Source organism: Aotus nancymaae, unplaced genomic scaffold (assembly GCF_030222135.1).
Source record: "Aotus nancymaae isolate 86718 unplaced genomic scaffold, 86718_ANA_hifiasm-v0.15.2.pri h1tg000020l, whole genome shotgun sequence".
Classification (NCBI taxonomy): domain Eukaryota; kingdom Metazoa; phylum Chordata; class Mammalia; order Primates; family Aotidae; genus Aotus; species Aotus nancymaae.
The window spans coordinates 69,396,831-69,415,908 of NW_026988432.1; the positions used below are offsets into that span (position 1 = coordinate 69,396,831).

The 19,078-nt window shown below is 39.4% G+C and overlaps 1 protein-coding gene across 5 annotated transcripts in view; it reads right to left on the reverse strand.

The window, feature by feature from the left end:
- Positions 1-19,078, reverse strand: part of CEP76 (centrosomal protein 76) — a 38,457-nt gene that overhangs the window by 7,396 nt on the left and 11,983 nt on the right. For 3 of the 5 annotated variants that reach the window (XM_012472529.2, XM_012472528.2, XM_012472530.2), the window contains exons 8-12: positions 14,410-14,598; positions 10,284-10,450; positions 8,050-8,383; positions 4,968-5,185; positions 1,046-3,936 (exon numbers count right to left, since the gene is read on the reverse strand). In XM_012472529.2, the coding sequence (XP_012327952.2) occupies positions 3,798-3,936; positions 4,968-5,185; positions 8,050-8,383; positions 10,284-10,450; positions 14,410-14,598 (1,047 nt within the window). In that variant the 3' untranslated portion in view covers positions 1,046-3,797. Of the gene's footprint in view, positions 1-1,045; positions 3,937-4,967; positions 5,186-8,049; positions 8,384-10,283; positions 10,451-14,409; positions 14,599-19,078 lie in introns of those variants that run through there. The other 2 variants (XM_064379445.1, XM_064379446.1) reach the window with 1 other exon arrangement.

A 19,078-nucleotide genomic window follows, 5' to 3' on the forward strand; every position in this document is an offset into this window, starting at 1 on the left:
TTTCTCCACATTAGTCAGGCTGGTCTCGAACTCCCAACCTCACTTGTTCTGCCTGTCTCGGCCTCCCAAAGTGTTGAGATTACAGGTGTCAGCCACCCTATCTGGCCCCAATGTTTTATTTTTCATAGAGATGCAGTCTCACTATGTTGACCAGGCTGGGCTCAAATTTTTATTCAATAGGTTCATGCTTGAGTAATGAAAAATGAAGTTTCTGGGTTTCCGATATTTTTCGATTAAATAGACATAGATAAAAATACGCATATAACATAGAGGGGATTATTGGTACACCTAATGTCAAGAGCAACACTTCAGAGACATTGTTTTTAAAATTTTACATTTTTAATAGAAAAACAACTTTTATGACAGCTAAATGTACAAGGTAAATTTAACTCTTAAAAAGAAAAATTGGCCAGGCGTGGTAGTTCCCAGCACTTTGGAAGACCAAGGCAGGTGGTTCACTTGAGGTCAGGAGTTCGAGACCAGCCTGATCAACATGGAGAAATCCCGTCTCTACTAAAAATACAAAATTAGCCAAGCATGGTGGTGCATGCCTGTAATCCCAGCTACTTGGGAGGCTGAGGCAGGAGAATAGCTTGAACCCAGAAGGCAGAGGTTGTGGTGAGCCAAGATAGTGTCATTGCACTCCAGCATGGGCAACAAGAGCAAAACTCTGTCTCAAAAAAAAAAAAAAAAGAAAAATTATTAGAATAGCAGACTTCTAGTGGTAAATGCACTGAAATAACCTATAAGTCTTTTTTGTTTTGAGATGGAGTCTCGCTGATACCTAGGCTGGAGTGCAGTGGCACGATCTCAGCTCACTGCAACCTCCACCTCCTGGGTTGAGGTGATTCTCCTGCCACCATGCCCGGCTAATTTTTGCATTTTTAGTAGAGAAGGGGTTTCACTATGTTGGTCAGACTGGTCTCGAACTGTTGACCTTGTGATTCGCCCACCTCAGTCTCCCAAAGTACTGGGATTATAGGCGTGAGCCACCGCACCTGGCCGAAAATAAGTCTTTAGAGAAAAATATTAATGCCAGACTCTATTAAAGTGCATAAAAAGCATATTTATTATAGAGTTTATATCAAAAGTACATTTGAAATACATGTTACTGTGCTACAATAAGGCAGGAAGCCCAGCCTCAATGCTAATACAGCCTTGATCTTAATATAGTCTGTCTCTTAGTACATACCTCATAGTTTGTCTCAAAAGTTGAAAATTACAAGCAATTTTCTGTTAGCTTTATTCATAATTTTGGCAAAACAGTTTTTAAAAAGTTTTTGTTTTTTTCTTTGAGATAGGGTCTCACCCTGTCATCCACGCTGCAGTGCAGTGGAACAATCTTCCAGGCTCAAGTGATTCACCCACCTCAGCCTCCCAAGTAGCTGGGACCACAGAATGCACAAGCACACTATGCTATTTTTTAAAATTTTTTGTAGAGATGGGGCCTTGCTATGTTGCCCAGGCTGGTCAAACTCCTGAACACAAGAGATTCTCCTGCCTCAGCCTCCAGGTCAGTACTTCAGAGTACTGGAATTATAGGTGTGAGCCACTATGCTCGGCCAAAAAAAAAAAAAAGCTTTAATTATTATTTTGCTAATTCTCTACAGTCATGTCAGTCTCACAAGAAACATCTGATTACCATTTTTATGAAAATTGTGGAAGAGGGATTGTAATATTTTCAGACTTTTAAAACAAACTGAATCATAAGTATTTATTATATACATAAAATAAAACAGAAAGTAAATTCATTTTTTATGTAGATGGGGGGTTCTCTCTCTATGCTCCCAGACTGGTCTTGAGCTCCTGGCCTCAAGTGATCCTCTGGCCGTAGCCTCCCAATAAGATTTTAATTTTCAAAAAACAAAATCATTTTCTTTGTAGGGGTGAATTAAAATGATGAAAAGAATTAGTAACTTGGATGGCCAACTGGTAGAGTTACTTTCTTAAGACCAATGGATGAAGCAACTAAATGAAGAACTACATACATCAAAGTGAACGAAGATGATTTGGAAAAAAAAAAGACTTAAAAAGAACTTGGGCCGGGCGCGGTGGCTCACGCCTGTAATCCCAGCACTTTGGGAGGCCGAGGCAGGTGGATCACGAGGTCAAGAGATCGAGACCATCCTGGTCAACATGGTGAAACCCCGTCTCTACTAAAAATACAACAAATTAGCTGGGCACGGTGGCGCGTGCCTGTAATCCCAGCTACTCAGGAGGCTGAGGCAGGAGAATTGCCTGAACCCAGGAGGCGGAGGTTGCGGTGAGCTGAGATTGCGCCATTGCACTCCAGCCTGGGTAACAAGAACGAAACTCCGTCTCAAAAAAAAGAAAAAAAAAAAAAAAAAAAAAAGAACTTGTACAGAAGTGCTAAACTGACAGTCAAACCCCTCATATCACATATCATGCAGCTTCTTGCAAAAAGTTGAATTGCTAGTCTTTTTTTTTTCTTCTTGAGATGAAGTCTCGCTCTGTCACCCAGGCTAGAGTGCAGTGGTGCAATCTGAGCTCACTGTAACCTCCACCTCCTGGGTTCAAGCTATTCTCCTGCCTCAGCCTCCCAAGTAGCTGGGATCACAAGGTGCGTGCCACCACATCCAGCTAATCCTTTTGTTTGTTTTAATTGAGATGGAGTCTCACTCTGTTGCTTATGCTGAAGTGCAGTGGCATGATCTCGCCTCACTGCAACCTCCATCCACCTCTTGGGTTCAAATGATTCTCCTGCCTTAGCCTCCCAAGTAGCTGGGATTACAGGTGTGGGCCACTGCACCCAGCCTAATTTTTGTATTTTTAGTAGAGACAGGGTTTCACCATATTGCCCACGCTGGTCATGAACTGCTGACCTCAAGTGATCTACCTGTCTCAGCCTCCCAGAGTGCTGGGATTACAGGCATAAGCCACTGCACTGGGCCTTAAAAACTTTTTTCAGTGGCCTCACACAATCAATCTCTCATTTAGATTAGTCACATATATGCTGATGTTTTCATCACAATGAAAAGAAGGAAAAAAGAGGTTTCAGAAAATAGAATCCACGAAGAGGCTAGTAATCAATCCTCTGACCACAGAAAATCAGCGATACACTGCTAAGATCACAATATCATAACAAAGAGATATAATAAATTTTTTCTAAAATACCCAATTCATTTTTACAACAAATCACACTGATAAATGTTTCTAAATGATTCATGTATTTTCATGTGAGGTTATTAATATTTATGCTTTTCTGGTATTAGTTTTTTCCTACTCTTAAGGTCTGACCATAAATTTCTGCACTGTCTCAAATATCCCAAGAGCCAGGAATAAACCACAAATGTGGCAATTCATCAACATTTGTTTTCACCAATGCAATAACTAAATCTGTCATGAGGTTAATTTCTCCTAATTTGTATAAAATAATCCCATTAATCTATGAAAAATCATGATCATATTGATTTTTCTAGAGCTTAAACCCTTAGACAAATCTCTTTGATTACTTTTTAGTGTAAAGAAAACTGAGTGCATTTTATGTTAATATTTAAACTACTGATACCTGTAAACAAAGTAGCATTTATTAAAATAGAATATACACTTAATTTATACTAAATTCCAGGGTGATTTATACAAATTTTTCATCCTTAATTTTTAAAGGAACACAACATGATTTTTCTAAACACTACTAGTCAAGTATATACAAAATTGAAATATGCCATTCAAGCCAGATTGTGATTTTAAAATAACAAACCTCTAAATAGCTAAATAATGTACAATGTGTAAAATTCCAATTAAATACAGGTATAATTCTTATTGAAATGTTGGCCCTATAATACCGAGCGATATTTACAAGCAAACATGATCCAAACAGCACATGCAGATTCAGGGTAAGTAAACACTCGGACACGAACTGCCAGTCGCACTTGGTCTCCACGGCAACAGATTATTTCTTCACAGAAAGGAGATCTATTTAAGAAAAAATATATATTCAATTAAGAAGTGACCATGCACTTTACTTTCTTATTTCCAAGTAAATCAGTATTTAAAATAATTTTTTCAGGCTAGGCACTCTGGTTCATGCCTGTAATCCCAGAACTTTGGAAGGCTGAGGCAGGTGGATCACCTGAGGTCAGGAGTTCAAGATGAGCTTGGCCAACATGGTGAAATCCCGTCTCTACTAAAAATTACAAAAATTAGCCAGGTGTGGTGGCAGGCACCTGTAATCCCAGCTACTTGGGAGGCTGAGGCAGGAGAATCGCTTGAACCCGAGGGCGGAGGTTGCAATGAGCCAAGATTGTGCCACTGTACTCCAGCCTGGGCATCAGACTGAGACTCCATCTCAAAAATAAATAATAAATAAAATAATTTTTTCAAATTCTGTCAATGCTATCAAAGACACTGTAATTTTGGTCAAGCTATTCAAATCATAGACTATTTCCATATTGTCCAAAAAAAATCGGAGATACCTGACTGAGATTGTACCAAAATCACTGGGAAAATAATCCCAGACTATCTAGGGCTACATTTCAGACCTAACAAATCAAAATCTGTGGCAAGGAGGGTAAGTCACTGTAAAAGATCCCATGTGACTGATGTCATTCCTAAATAACTACCGGATTAGGCCAGGTTCAATGGCTCATACCTGTAATCTCAGCACTTTAGGAGGCCAAGGTGGGAAGACTGCTTGAGCCCAGGAGTTTCAAGACCAGCCTGGGCAACACAGGAGGACCCCCATCTCTACAAAATAAAGAAAAAAAATAGCCAGGTATGGTGGTGCATGCCTGTGGTCCCAGTTGCTTGGGAGGGTGAGGTGGAAGGATCACGGGCTCAGGAAGTCAAGGCTGCAGTGAGCCATAACTGTGCCACTGTACTCCAGTGTGGACAGCACAGTGAGACCTTGACTTTGAAAAAAAAAAAAATGAAAATAAAAAAACCCCTACCAGACTGATCTCTAAGATTCCTAAACTGAAAACATGATTCCATAAATTACACCTTACCGAAGACATGTGGCAAATGCACGTCTTGCATTTCTATACACAAAATGTATTGGGAACCCTTTAAATGTATGACCATCAGGTACAGCCCTTCTTATGGCATCTTGAAATTCTTCATTGCCTGCTGATATACTTGTTGTACGCTCAAATTCATAAGAAGCCAAAGCTGGTGATAAAAGGTAGGACAGCTGGTCTTCCCAAACAGTAGTGAGACCAAGATCCTATAAGCAATCAAGAGAAAAAGAAAAAATGAAATACATTAATATTTTTAAAACCAGCTAAATAAAAATGTTGATTATTTTAATGTATACCAAGAAAAGATTTTTAAAAGCTATCATAATATTTTAATAATAATTACAAGGATGCACAGAAATAAAAGTCAGATAAAAGGAACTATAGGTGATCAGATTTTACTTCTTAGAAAAACCAAACATTCAAAACAATGATGTTCATGAAGGCTCCAAATCCTGTACTTCTTTAACATCTACTAGAGAATACTGTATGAAACAGTCCTAATATGGAGGAGACAGTGTTAGTGAATTTTGAGATATTTTACTTAACTTTAAAGAGTTTATTAAGATTGAATCTGTTTACTAAAGACTGTTCCTATAAATTCAACTGCAGAGGGGAGCAAAGTCAACAAATGAATCCTATATGTAATTAAACAAATATTTACTGAACATGTACTCTATAAAACTTAGTGTAGGAGATAAAAAGATGAAGACATGTTATAGGCCCTTAGGGAGCTTAAAACATATTTCTAAGGAACGTTAAAAATAACATAATTCCATTTATTATTATTTTTTAATTTTTTGAGACAGAGTCTTACTCTGTTGCCCAGGCTGGAGTGCAGTGGTACGATCTTGGCTCACTGCAACTTCTGCCTCCCAGGTTCAAGCAATTCTCCTGCCTCACCCTCCCGAGTTGCTAGGATTACAGGTACCTGCCAGCACACCCAACTAATTTTTGTATTTTTAGTAGAGACAGGGTTTCACCGTGTTGGCCAGGCTGATCTCAAACTTCTGACCTCAAGTGTTCCACCCACCTTCGCCTCCCAAAGTGTAGGATTTACAGGTGTGAGCCACTAAGCCCAGCCCATGATTCCATTTATAACACCAAATGACCTATTGCTATCTAGACACACGAAGTTAAAAATAATACTATTACAAATATAAAAAATTCTCAAAATTCTAGATATTTTGATTATCATAATAGATGTTTGGCATTTCCTTATTTTACATTCAAGGTAACTCGTCACAAATTATCTCAGAGGTCCATTAACAATGCTTTTCCTGTGGCAAAATGTGAACCTCTGCTGATTTACAGGCACCCTTAACTTAAGTAATGATCAACATCGGCATCTATCACAGCTTTGTTTTCTTTTTCTATAAACAGTAATTCCTTTTTTTTGAGACAGGGTCTTACCCTGTCACCCAGACTGGAGTGCAGTGGCATAATCTCAGCTTACTGCAACTTCTGCCTCCCCAGCTCAAGTGAGTCTTTCACCTTAGCCTCCATGTAGCTGGGACTATAGGCATGTGCCACCATGCCCGGCTAATTTTTGTATTTTTTGTAGAGATGGGGTCTCACCCAGGCTAGTCTTGAACACCTGAGCTCAAGTGATCCAACCATCTCAGGCTCCCAAACTGCTGGATTACAGGTGTGAGATACTGTGCCTGGCCAAAAGTAATTCTTATAAAATAAAATATTGCTTTTATTTATAAGCAGAACTTAAGAAAAAGAAAGCTAAAGGTAATACAAGTGATGGAAGGAAAGAGAAAGTAATAAAGGGCTTTCATTTCCAGCAATATAATGGACCAGAGGTCTCCTGATCAACTCTTGCTTAAAAACATACTACAAACTCCAGATTTTCCAAAATATACATTTAAATGCTTTGATGAGTTGACAAGCAAATAAGGAATATATATACATATGAATACACACACACACACACACACACACACACACACACACATAAATATGTATTTTTTAAGACGGAGTTTTGCTCTTCTTGGCCGGGCTGGAGTGCAGTGGCATGATCTCGGCTCACCAAACCTCCAATTCCTGGGTTCAAGCAATTCTACTGCCTCGGCCTCCTGAGCAGCTGGAATTACAGGCATGTGCCACCATGCCTAGCTAATTTTCTATTTTTAGTAGAGACAGGGTTTCTCCATGTTGGTCAGGCTGGTCTTAAACTCCCAACCTCGGGTGAACTGCCCACCTCAGCCTCCCAAAGTGCTGGGATTATAGGCATTAGCCACCGTGCCTGGTCTGAATAAGGAATATATTAGAGGCCAAAGCTAAGAGTAACTGGGAACCCAGAGAACATGTTTGATAAATCAGTTTGCCTTTGACAGCCTCAAAGAACACAGAAAACACCCAAGGTAGAGAGTGGAATAAGGAACGCCAAAAGGTGAATCAGAAATAAATCTTTTATAGGAATTTTGGATTCTAGTCTTTTGATGGTAATATGTATTACAAATAACTTTTCCCACTCCATAGCTTCAATCTCTTAATGTTTTCTTTCGATGAACTTAAGTCTGTAAAATATATTAATCTTTTCCTTTATGACTAATACTTTTTATGTGTTCCTTAAGGCACTTTACAAAGGAAATCTACATGCTATTAGACAAGAAGCTTGATCTGGCTGGGCGCAGTGGCTCACGACTGTAATCCCAGAACTTTGGGAGGCTGAGGCGGGTGGATCACTTGAGGTCAGGAGTTCAAGACCAGCCTGACCAATATGGTGAAACCCCATCTCTACAAAAAATACAAAAATTGGCCGGGCATGGTGGCACATGTCTATAATCCCAGTTACTCGGAAGAGCGAGGCAGGAGAATTGCTTGAACCTTCCTTTCTAGGAGGAAGTAATACATTCTATAAGCATTAATGAATTTGGAGATTTCTGAGTCTTAGAACTTGAACTCTCATGACTTTCAAAATTACAATGTTAATAGTAGGGACTGTAGTTGCTGTTTGGGGCTAGAATACCGACTGGCACTATCACGCACACCAAAAAAAATAGTTAAATACATAAAGAAATGAAAAAAAGTATGAAACTACAACTATTTCAGTGTGAATTACCTTCCTGTGTTCTGATACTAGGAGCCTCAGTTGCATTTCAATTTCATTACTGGTTGCTGACGCGTCAATTGTGGATGCACACAGAGGTGGAAAGGGAGGAAGGGATGTTGTAGCTCCAGGAGCACACACAGATTTAATTGCTTCCTCACTCATGGGTTTCCATTTGGATTCATCATTCAAATCAAATACACAGGTTTCTACTGCATCAGAGGGTTGACAATTTCCAAGGAACATTTGATGGTTGAAAACACAACCAATTGTTCGATATGGGTACAATGGTTTGGGCTGTTCAGCAACTGGAGGTTCATCAGGATTGGTAGGTTTATGGATGTACCTAAAAAAAATTAAATAATTTTATATATGAGAACTTAAAAATTAAGAAGGCAGCATTTTACTGAGAAAATTATTCTAACACTTAAGGCCATTACTACTTCTCAGAATTAGAGTTTAATACTTGTTTTTCCTTTTTCTATTTCCACAATTTGATTACTCTGTATTAATTGTATGGTACATCTTATAATAATGAAACCAACTCTACTCCTTTAACAATAGAATATATTCTATGTATATTGTTAAGATCAAATGCCAGGTGTGGTGGGGCTCATGCCTGTAATCCCAGCACTTTCGGAGGCTGAGACAAGTGGATCACCTGAGGTCAGGAGTTCAAGACCAGCCTGACCAACATGGTGAAATCCCATCTCTACTAAAAATACAAAAATTAGCCAAGGGTTGTGGCATGCGCCTGTAGTCTCAGCTACTTGGGAGGCTGAGGCAGAATTACTTGAACCCAGGAGGTGGAGGTTGCATTGAGCCGAGATGGCGCCATTGCACTCCAGCCTGAGCAACAAGAGTGAAACTCCATCTCAAAAAAAGAAAAAAACAAAGTCTGTCTCAGATAACACAATTAAAACAATCTGGCTATGCATTATTAGGCATGACTAACCAAAGCATTATTAGGCATGATTATCAACCAGGGAGAAAGAAGACTCAGGGAAATGAAAAGCGGGCCCAGGGCTGGGCCTCTAGACCACAAAACATTTAAAGATAAGATGAAGGAAAACTGAGAACAGCCAGAGAGGAATAATGAATACTCAAAAACAATGATAAGAAAGAAGCTAAGGAAAGAGAATGTTCTAGGAAGAAAGAAGTGAGACAGCCAGGTGGAAAAGGGTCCCCAGAGAAACTCCAACCAGCCTGTGCACTGAGAGGAGAACACACTGGGATGGAGCCACAGAAGTCTGAGCAGTTTGCAGTGGGGAGGAGCCTGGCCCCTCCTCTTCCTGAGTGGAACCTGGAATTCAATCTGCGAGGCAGGAAGCACACTAGCAGTAACTCTGGCTTTGGAGGGTACCTGTTTCCCTTTTTTTTCCTTTTTGCCCAATAAATTCCATTTTTCTCCCTGTTCAAATTGTCTGCAAGCCTAATATTTTGTGGCCATGTGACAAGGATCTGGCTCTTAGCTGAACTAAGGAGGAAGTCCTACAACAGAAGTACTCAGCTCTTTCAAAACCTAATGACAGGCTAAAGTACTCTGAAAAATGTGTCCAGTGGAACTGCCAACATGGAGACGGTAACCACATCACATTTTCAAAAGAAATCATGATTTACAATTTGAACTTATTTTCAGGCTTAGGGATGATCATTAGAAAAAAACATATGCCAGCCAGGAGTGGTGGCTCACGCCTATAATCTCAGCACTTTGGGAGGTTGTGGCAGGCAGACTGCTTGAGCCCAGAAGTTCAAGACCAGCCTGGACAACACAGCAAAACCCCATCCCTACAAATATTAGCTAGGCATGGTTGTGCACACCTGTAGTCCCAGCTACACAAGAAGCTGAGGTAGGAGGATCACCAGAGCCCAGGAGGGCAAGGCTGCAGTGGGCTGTGACTGTGCCACTGCATTCCAGCCTGGGCAACAGAGTGAGATACTGCCAAAAAAAAAAAAAAAAAAGATAAAACTGAAAAACACATATGCTAATCATACAAAACTAAGAGTAAATATAATTTGCTCTTTACCAACATGATGTTGGTAAAGAATATTTGAGGTAAAAGTTTTCTTAGAGTTCATTTACTTAGCTGCCATGATGGAAGTATTTTTTTACATAATCACTGAAAAGGCTCTAACTAAAATCATCAACACGTACCTTCAAGTAACATCAATATGGACAAAAAACTCTTATAATTTAAAATACTTATAGCTTCATTTTAATATCCTTGTAAACTTAGTAGACTAACCTGTGTCCTGTTAAACTCTCCCAAAAAGTAATGGTCCCATCAGTTCCACAAGTCATAACCCATGCATGAGGTACTCCTTTTGCCTTGGTTCCAACACAGACAAATGCTTCTAATCCGTATCCAAGAAGAAGGCTGCACAGAAGGTTAGCATGATCTTCACAGTCACCCTGGAAGATAAGATAAAATGAAGTATTCATTCTTCCATATTGTTTCTTTATTACATACTTAAATACAAAATTATAATAAAAATGTATTGGCCAGGCATGCTGGCTCACACCTGTAATCTCAACACTTTGGAAGGCCAAGGCGGGTGGATCACTTAATGTCAGGAGTTGGAAGACCAGCCTGGCCAACATGGTGAAACCCTGTCTCTATTAAAAATACATAAATTAGCTGGGCATGGTGGCACAAACCTGTAGTCCCAGCTACTCGGGAGGTGAGGCACAAGAATTGCCTGAACCCAGGAGGCAGAGGTTGCAGTGCAGGGCATGAGCTGAGATCATGCCACTGTATCCCAGCCTGGGCGACAGAACTAGACTCCATTTCCAAAAAAACAAAAGCAAAAAAAGTTTATAATGAACTCACGCAACATAGAAAGAAAGAGTAGAATTTTTTTTTTTGAGACAGGGTCTTTCTCTGTCACCCAGACTGGTGACATGGCTCACAGGAGCCTTGACTTCCCAGGCTCAAGTGATTCTCCCATCTCAGTCTCCCAAAGTAGCTGGGACTAAAGGTGTGTGCCACTATACCTAGCTAATTTTTTGTATAAATGGTGTCTTATTGTGCTGCCCAGGATGCTCTTGAACTTCTGGGCTCAAGTGATCCTCCTGCCTCAGCCTCCCAGTGTTGAGATTACAGGTATGAGTCCCAGTGCCCAGCCTGGAATATTTTCATAGATTAATAGCTGAAGGATATGAACAAATAAGCCAACAAGTCATGCAGCAAGAAATGCAAATAAATGGAAAACACTCAACCAATGACTGATGCTATCTATATGTGTTAATTTCTAGAAAATATATACACAGGAAAAATGGCAAGAACAACAACAAAATCCCAACAATGGTTATTACTGGGGACAGTATATATAATTTTCCACTCTATTTTCCAGATTTTCTTTGATGTGGTTATATTACTTTCAATTTTAAAAAGTTGTAAAGACCTATAAAAAAATAGAAAATATCAGCTGGGCGCGGTAGCTCACACCTGTAATCCCAGCACTTTGGGAGGCCAAGGTGGGTGGATCACCTAAGGTTAGGAGTTTGACCAGCCTGGTCAACATGGTGAAACTCCATCTCTACTAAAAATACAAAAATGAGCCAGGCATGGTGGCAGATGCCTGTAATCCCAGCTACCAGGGAGGTTGAGGCAGGAGAATCACTTGAACCCAGGAGACAGAGGTTGCAGTGAGCCAAGATCATGCCACTGCACTCTGGCCTGGGTGACAAGAGCAAAACTCCATCTTTAAAAAAAAGGAAATCAGATAGACAGTAGCAATATATGGAAAAATGTTCATAGCATAATGCTTAATTATAAAGCAAGATATGAAATTTTATTTACATTAATTATACTTATGGAATACATGATACATATACAGGAAAAATATGTAAAAAGAAATGATAAACTCGGAATAGAATTATGGGTAAAGTTTCACCATTACTGTTGTAATGCTCTTGTTTATACAGTAAAAACCTTTTTTTCTTTTTTTTGAGACAAAGTCTTGCTCTGTTTCCCAGTTTAGAGTACAGTGGCACAATCTTGGCTCACTGTAACCTCCACTTCCTGGATTCAAGCAATTCTCATGCCTCAGCCTCCCAAGTAGTTGGGAGTGCACCACCATGCCTGGCTAATATTTGTAGTTTTAGCAGAGATGGACTTTTGCCATGCTGGCCAGGCTGGTCTTCAACTCTTGACCTAAGGTGATCTACCAGCCTCAGCCTTCCAAAGTGCTTTCCAAAGTCCTGGGATTACACACGTGATCCACCACGCCCAGCCTATTTACCTAATTTTAAATATGTACCATTCCTGCTATATTTTGCAATAAAAAAAAGCTTAGCTCTACATACACAATGTTTGGGAACTACAGCTTGGAAGTAAATCAAAATAGTTTTGATAAGTAATGTTTAACTCGTTTTCAATTGTCTTTAAGACACAATTTTTCTAATTGACAAATCAACCTCTCATCCAAATGTTTTTTTCCACCTATGAGCTTTATCTTGTGAATACTCATACTATTTATACAAATTCAGAGTAAACAAAATTAATTCAAAAAAATCATGAAGGAAATACATTTTCTCATTTCAACTGAATTGAATGCTAAAGATAATTTTACTTGTTTGTTATCATACTATAGACATTTTTAGAACACAGATTAGGAAATATCCCGTAATCTATAAAATTAGTTTACTGAAATCAAATCACAAAAAGTTTAACATCAATAACATTACATTTGTATTTAAAACTAAACAAAATATCATGTAATCGAAGACTTTTTTCTTTCTTTTTTTTTTTAAGACAGTTTCACTCTTGTTGCCCAGGCTGGAGTGCAATGGCACGATCTGGGATCAACGCAACCTCCGCCTCCCGAGTTCAAGCAATTCTCTTGCCTCAGCCTCCAGAGTAGCTGGGATTATAGGCCTGTGCTACCACACCCAGCTAATTTTGTATTTTTAGGAGAGATGGCGTTTCTCCATGTTGGTCAGGCTGGTCTCGAACTCTTGACCTCAGGTGATCCACCCACCTCGGCCTCCCAAAGTGCTGGAATTATAGGCGTGAGCCACAGCATCCAGCCTCAAGAATTTTTTCTACATTAATTTTGTACTGCCATTTTCTCTTTTTAAAAAATATATTATCTGAGCAAACTTTAACACAACAATGGTACCGGAAAGCCATGGTCTGGTCCTGGTGCTGTCTCTAATTCATTCTATAACTTCATTTCTCACACGTTAGTACTTGTAGGTCCCTACCTCACAAAAATCACAAAAAGTTAAATAAAAAACTACATGAGAAAATAAAATGCTGAGTTTTCTCTTTATGTATTGATATTTAAATGTTATGAAAAATAGTGAGAACAAGGTTCTGACTTGGTCAAGCTGACAGCACAGTTGTCTCACAGTATCCAAAGGGAGTTAGTTCTAGGACCCTTGTGAAACAAAATCCATGGATACTCAAGGCCCTTATATAAAATGGCATAGTATTTTTTTTTTTTTTAGATGGGGTCTCACTCTGTCCCCAGGCTGGAGTGCAATGGCACAATCTCAGCTCACTGCAACCTCCGCCTCCTGGTTCTAAGCAATTCTCCTGCCTCAGCCTCCTGAGTAGCTGGGATTACAGGGGCTTGCCACCACGCTCAGCTAATTTTTTGTATTTTAGTAGAGATGGGATTTCACCATGTTGCCCAGGCTGGACTTGAACTCCTGACCTCAGGTGATCCACCTCCCTTGGCCTCCCAAAGTGCTGAGATTACAGGTGTAAGCCACCACGCCCAGCCAAAATGGTATAGTATTTTATATATAACCTAAGCTCATCCTCCTATACACTTTAAATCACCTCTAAATTACTTAAAACACTCAATACAGGCTGGGCACGGTGGCTCATGCTTGTAATCCCAGCACTTTGGGAGGCCGAGATGGGTGGATCACGAGGTCAGGAGTTCAAAACCAGCCTGGCCAAGATGGTGAAACCACATCTCTACTAAAAATACAAACAGTAGCTGGGCGTGGTGGTGGACACCTGTAATCCCAGCTACTTGGGAGGCCGAGGCAGAGAATTTCTTGAACCCCTGGTGGCAGAGGTTGCAGTGAAACGAGATCAAGCCATCACACTCTAGCCTGGATGACAAAGTGAGACTCCATCTCAAAAAAAAAAAAAAAAACACACACTCAATACAATGTAAATGCTATATAAATAGTTTTATACTTCACTGTTTTTTATTTGTATATTTTTTATTATGTTATTCTTTACTTTCATTTTTATAAATATTTTTGATCTTCAGTTGGTTGAATCCACAGATACAGAACCCATAGGTACAGAGTGCTCACTATATGTACATTTTCCTAAGGCATTCTTTTACAAATGTATTATAAATTTAGAGTAACTGCTATTTAATTCTATTTTGTGTGTGTAATACCTTGTTTCTACAAAGAAAGGCCAGCAGAGTGCACCACTGCTCCTGTTTACCTCCTCCTCCAATAACAGGGGCTCGTTCATAACCAAGGACATTAACAAATCTTGCTGCTTGCCTTGGAGTATCAAGAAGCCGTCCAGCTCGAAGTGGTTTAACATAGGAACAAACTGGTCTATTTATCCCATTTTCATCCTAGGGAAAAGGGAAAAAACATCCGTAATGACATATTAATCATCCCCAATAATAATTTTTTTTTCAAATACATTAATGTAGGATAAAATAATTCAGCATACCATTGAGTGCTTACCTTGTATCCAGTATTAGGCTGCAAAGTGCTGTGTATATAATTTCCCTTTAATTGTCATAACATCTCTATTATTTTTATTTTACAGATAAAGAAAACTAAGGAGCTACAGCTATTATGCAACAGAGCTACATTTAAGCCCTGAGCTGTTTGACTCCAAAGGCTGTGGCAATAAGAAGTCCTCTGAGAAATGGATGGGCAGGTATGTAGGGGAGGGAGAGGTGCTCTAAGCTGAAGTATTCTTTCATATTACCATATAGAATTTAACAATATATAGCCGGGAGTGGTGGCTCACGCCTGTAATCCCAGCACTTTGGGAGGCTGAGGCGGGTGGATCACAAGGTCAAGAGATCGAGACCATCCTGGTCAACATGGTGAAACCCCGTCTCTACTAAAAATACAACAAATTAGCTGGGCAGGCTGGTTCATGCCTGTAGTCCCAGCTACTCAGGAGGCTGAGGTAGGAGAATTGCCTGAACCCAGGAGGCAGAGGTTGCGGTGAGCCAAGATCGCGCCATTGCACTCCAGCCTGGGTAACAAGAGCGAATCTCCGTCTCAAAAAAAAAAAAAAAAAAGAATTTAACAATATATAGATTGGCTGATATAACGGAAATGATCATAGCTTGATTCTAGTTTGTTTCCATCAGGGCCTCAAATTTAGAGATCCACAGGAAACAATAATTTGTTAACCACGTCAACTCAAAGCAAAATTTCAAAAAACACTCTAGAAAAAGTTTTACATTCTAAATACAGGATGTATCTTAGTGTTGGTGCTGAATAACTTGTGTGCATATAAAGGTCTCTGATGACTGTTTAGAGTTAGCATTACCAAAGCCCACGATATCTTTACCTTCATGATTACTGATAAGGCAATGTGAAAGGCCCACTTACTATTCAAGATTTGGAGATGACCTACCCTCTACTCTGATAGGGCTCCTCAGGACATAAGATCTAACTCAGCCAACAGAAACATCATCTGTTTGAATTATCAGAACCACTGATAACTTTCTCCACAACCAAAACATCTTTTTCCAATATAATCCCATACTTTAGCAGGAAAAAAAATCTCACCTATTTACATTTGATCATAGTGAGAAAGATCATGATTTTTTTTTTCCAAACCAAGTTTTGCTCTTGTTGCCCAGGCTGGAGTGTATTGACTTGATCTCAGATTATCACAACCTCTGCCTCCCAGGTTCAAGCGATTCTCCTGCCTCAGCCTCCCAAGTAGCTGGGATTACAGTCATGCACCACGATGCCCAGCTAATTTTGTATTTTCAGTAGAGGCAGGGGTTTCTCCATGTGGTCAGGCTGGTCTCAAACTCCCGACCTCAGGTGACCCCCCACCTCTGCCTCCCAAAATGCTGGGATTACAGGTGTGAGCCACCACACCTGGCAAGATCATGAACTTTTATGTTGCAGAGCAAATTGGCTCTAGATTCCACTCATACCTATAGTTCTCAACTCTAGAAATCAGCAATTTTTTTTTTTTTGAGACGGTCTCACTGTTGTACAGGCTGGAGTACAGTGGCGTGATCTCAGCTCACTGCAACCTCCACCCCTCAGGTTGAAGCAATTCTTGTGCCTCAGTCTCCTGAGTAGCTGAGATTACAGGTGTGAGCCACCACACCTGGCTAATTTTTGTAGAGATGGGGTTTCACTCTGTTGACCAGGCTGGCCTCAAACTCCTAACCTCAAATGATCCACCTACCTCAACCTCCCAAAGTGCTGGAATTACAGGTGTGAGCCACCATGCCTGGCCTAGAAGGCACCAATTTTTTAAAACAGAGGATTATTATTTGAATTTGAGGGGGATGTAGAGAACTATGGTTTTGTTTTACATTAATTTAGCATTATTAATAATCTAGTGTTGTATGAGAATACTAAGTCCAGAAATCACAAACTAAATATTAAAAGGATATCCTCAATCCTCAAGTGATTTACAACATTTTCTTAAAACCTAGTAGCCTTGGCCGGGTGTGGTGGCTCACGCCTGTAATCCAAGCACTGTGGAGGCCAAGGCGGGCGGATCACCTGAGGTCGGGAGTTCAAGACCAGCCTGACCAACATGGTGAAACCCCGTCTTAAAAAAAAAAAGAAAAAGAAGAAAAATAAATTAAAAAAAAAAACCTAGTAGCCCTAAAGTTCAATTTCTGTAACTTAAAGTTTCTTGCACTAAAAAATTCAAAAGGCGTAATTCAGTGAATTACTATTATACTATAGCAAAACCAGCTAACAAAAGATAAAAATAATAATGAATTATTAAGTATTACGGCCACAGTGAGTCTAGATCTTTGGTTAGGATTGAGGTAATAAACTCAGTTCCTGTGTGGGTCTGTTACTCCTATACTTACAAATCCACTAATAGGCAAGAAAAAATGAGCACATCAAAACTGTATGCATTTGCCTAAATCAATCATCAATAGTAGCATTTTAGAATGTAAGATGTATCATTGTTTCATTACAGCAATATTCTAATATTATTCTAAATATAACCCCACAAGTTATTTAAGTGTTTTGAAAATTTAATATTTCAACCTCTGAACAGGCACTGTCCAATAAGAAAATCACTAACCATTATGAGCTATTTAAATTTTAATTAAAATTAAATAAAATTTAAAATTCAATTTTTTTTTAGTCATAATAGCCACATTTTGAATGCTTAGTATATGGCTGGTGGCTACCATACTGGTTAGCATAGACACAGAACATTTCCATCATTGCAAAAAGTCCTTTACTTTTAGTGCTGCCATTAACTTATTTCTTTTTGGGCCTGGATACATTGGAAATTTTTTCAGACCATGTATATTAATGTTTTGGTTTATAACTATTGCTTTTATAATTAGATTGACTGCTTTAAACTGTCATTCTTTAATTTCATAACTAGTCAAATATAGGAAGCAGCAGCAAGAAACAGTTCTAGGGAATCTAAAATCAGCATTTTATTTACTGTATGTATATGGAAAAAAGTGGCACAAACCAAAAAGGCACCAGTTGAAACTACAATTTAATATAGACTTTGCCATGACTGAGTTGCTGTTTGGCCTTGGAACTCTTCACTTCTCTAACCTTCATACTGTTTACAAAAAGAGCCAATGACTGGCCACCTGATAATCTTATATGTTTACTATGAGAGTAAATTACCTCTATGGTTTAAATCTTACAATGAATTCTGAGAAAGAGGAACTTGTTTATTTCCTAAAAGAAAATCTCACTTCCTTGACTTCCTTATTGCATCTCAACTTCTTCCTCCTTTTTGAGCCTGCCATTTCTCTGATTTACTACCTCACTCCATCCTGAGTCCTCTCTGGTTCCTGACTCCACGTGGCAATGAATAAATGCCTCAGACTATATAGAGAGCAGGGAAATAGGGGTGTGTGTGTGTGTGTGTGTGTGTATGTGCACACATATGTATGTGTGTATATATATATATGTCTATTTGTTGTTGTTGTTTTGAAATAGAGTTTCATTCTGTCACCTAGGTTGGAGTACAATGGTGTGATCTTGGCTCACTGCAACCTCCACCTCCTCAGTTAAGCAATTCTCCTGCCCCACCCTCCTGAGTAGCTCGGATTACAAGCGCCTGCCACCAAGCCTGGCTAATTTTTGTATTTTTAGTAGAGACAGGGTTTCACCATGTTGGTCAACTGGTCTCGAACTCCTGACCTCAGGTGATCCACCTGCCTCAGTCTCCCCAAGTGATGGGATTATAGGCGTGAGCCACTGCACCTGGCCAGAAAGCCAGTTACATTTTGACTGGTTTCTCCTTGCCCTTGTCCTGATAATGTTGCTACCTTGCCAACCAGTCAGTCAATATATAAACAATGCTATTGGAAAGTCAGAAGCCATTTCCGTCATTCCCACCTCTAGCCAACCTCTTATTCCCAAGCTCCCCAATTGGAAACTAAACCACTTTTAGCCTGTTTCAAAATCTAGGGAAAGTAGGGTAAAGCTAGATGAATGTACAGGATCCGAGAGACTTAAAATAATACTACACTATACTTATATGAAAGCATCTATATGAGGCTGAATATATACAAAATATTTGAACTGCTCCTTAGGAGCAACAAAAAAATATGTGAACCTGATCATATATTTTATGTTGGTCTGTTGAAGAGAGAAAATGGGTTTAGGACTCAGGAAAAATGGAGGCAGAAGATACATAGTTGAAATACTCCAGTTAAATATTACTGGTCACTGGCTTAGAAATCTTGGTTATATAGAATTTTTTTTTAAATCCTAACAAAAATATACGTATGTCCAGAGTCTCCGTTCTGCACACAAGACCTGGATTTGCATATAAACTGCAAAGTGCCCAAATGGTTATTTAGCATTAAGCATCAAGCAAATACACATTCCACATTAAAA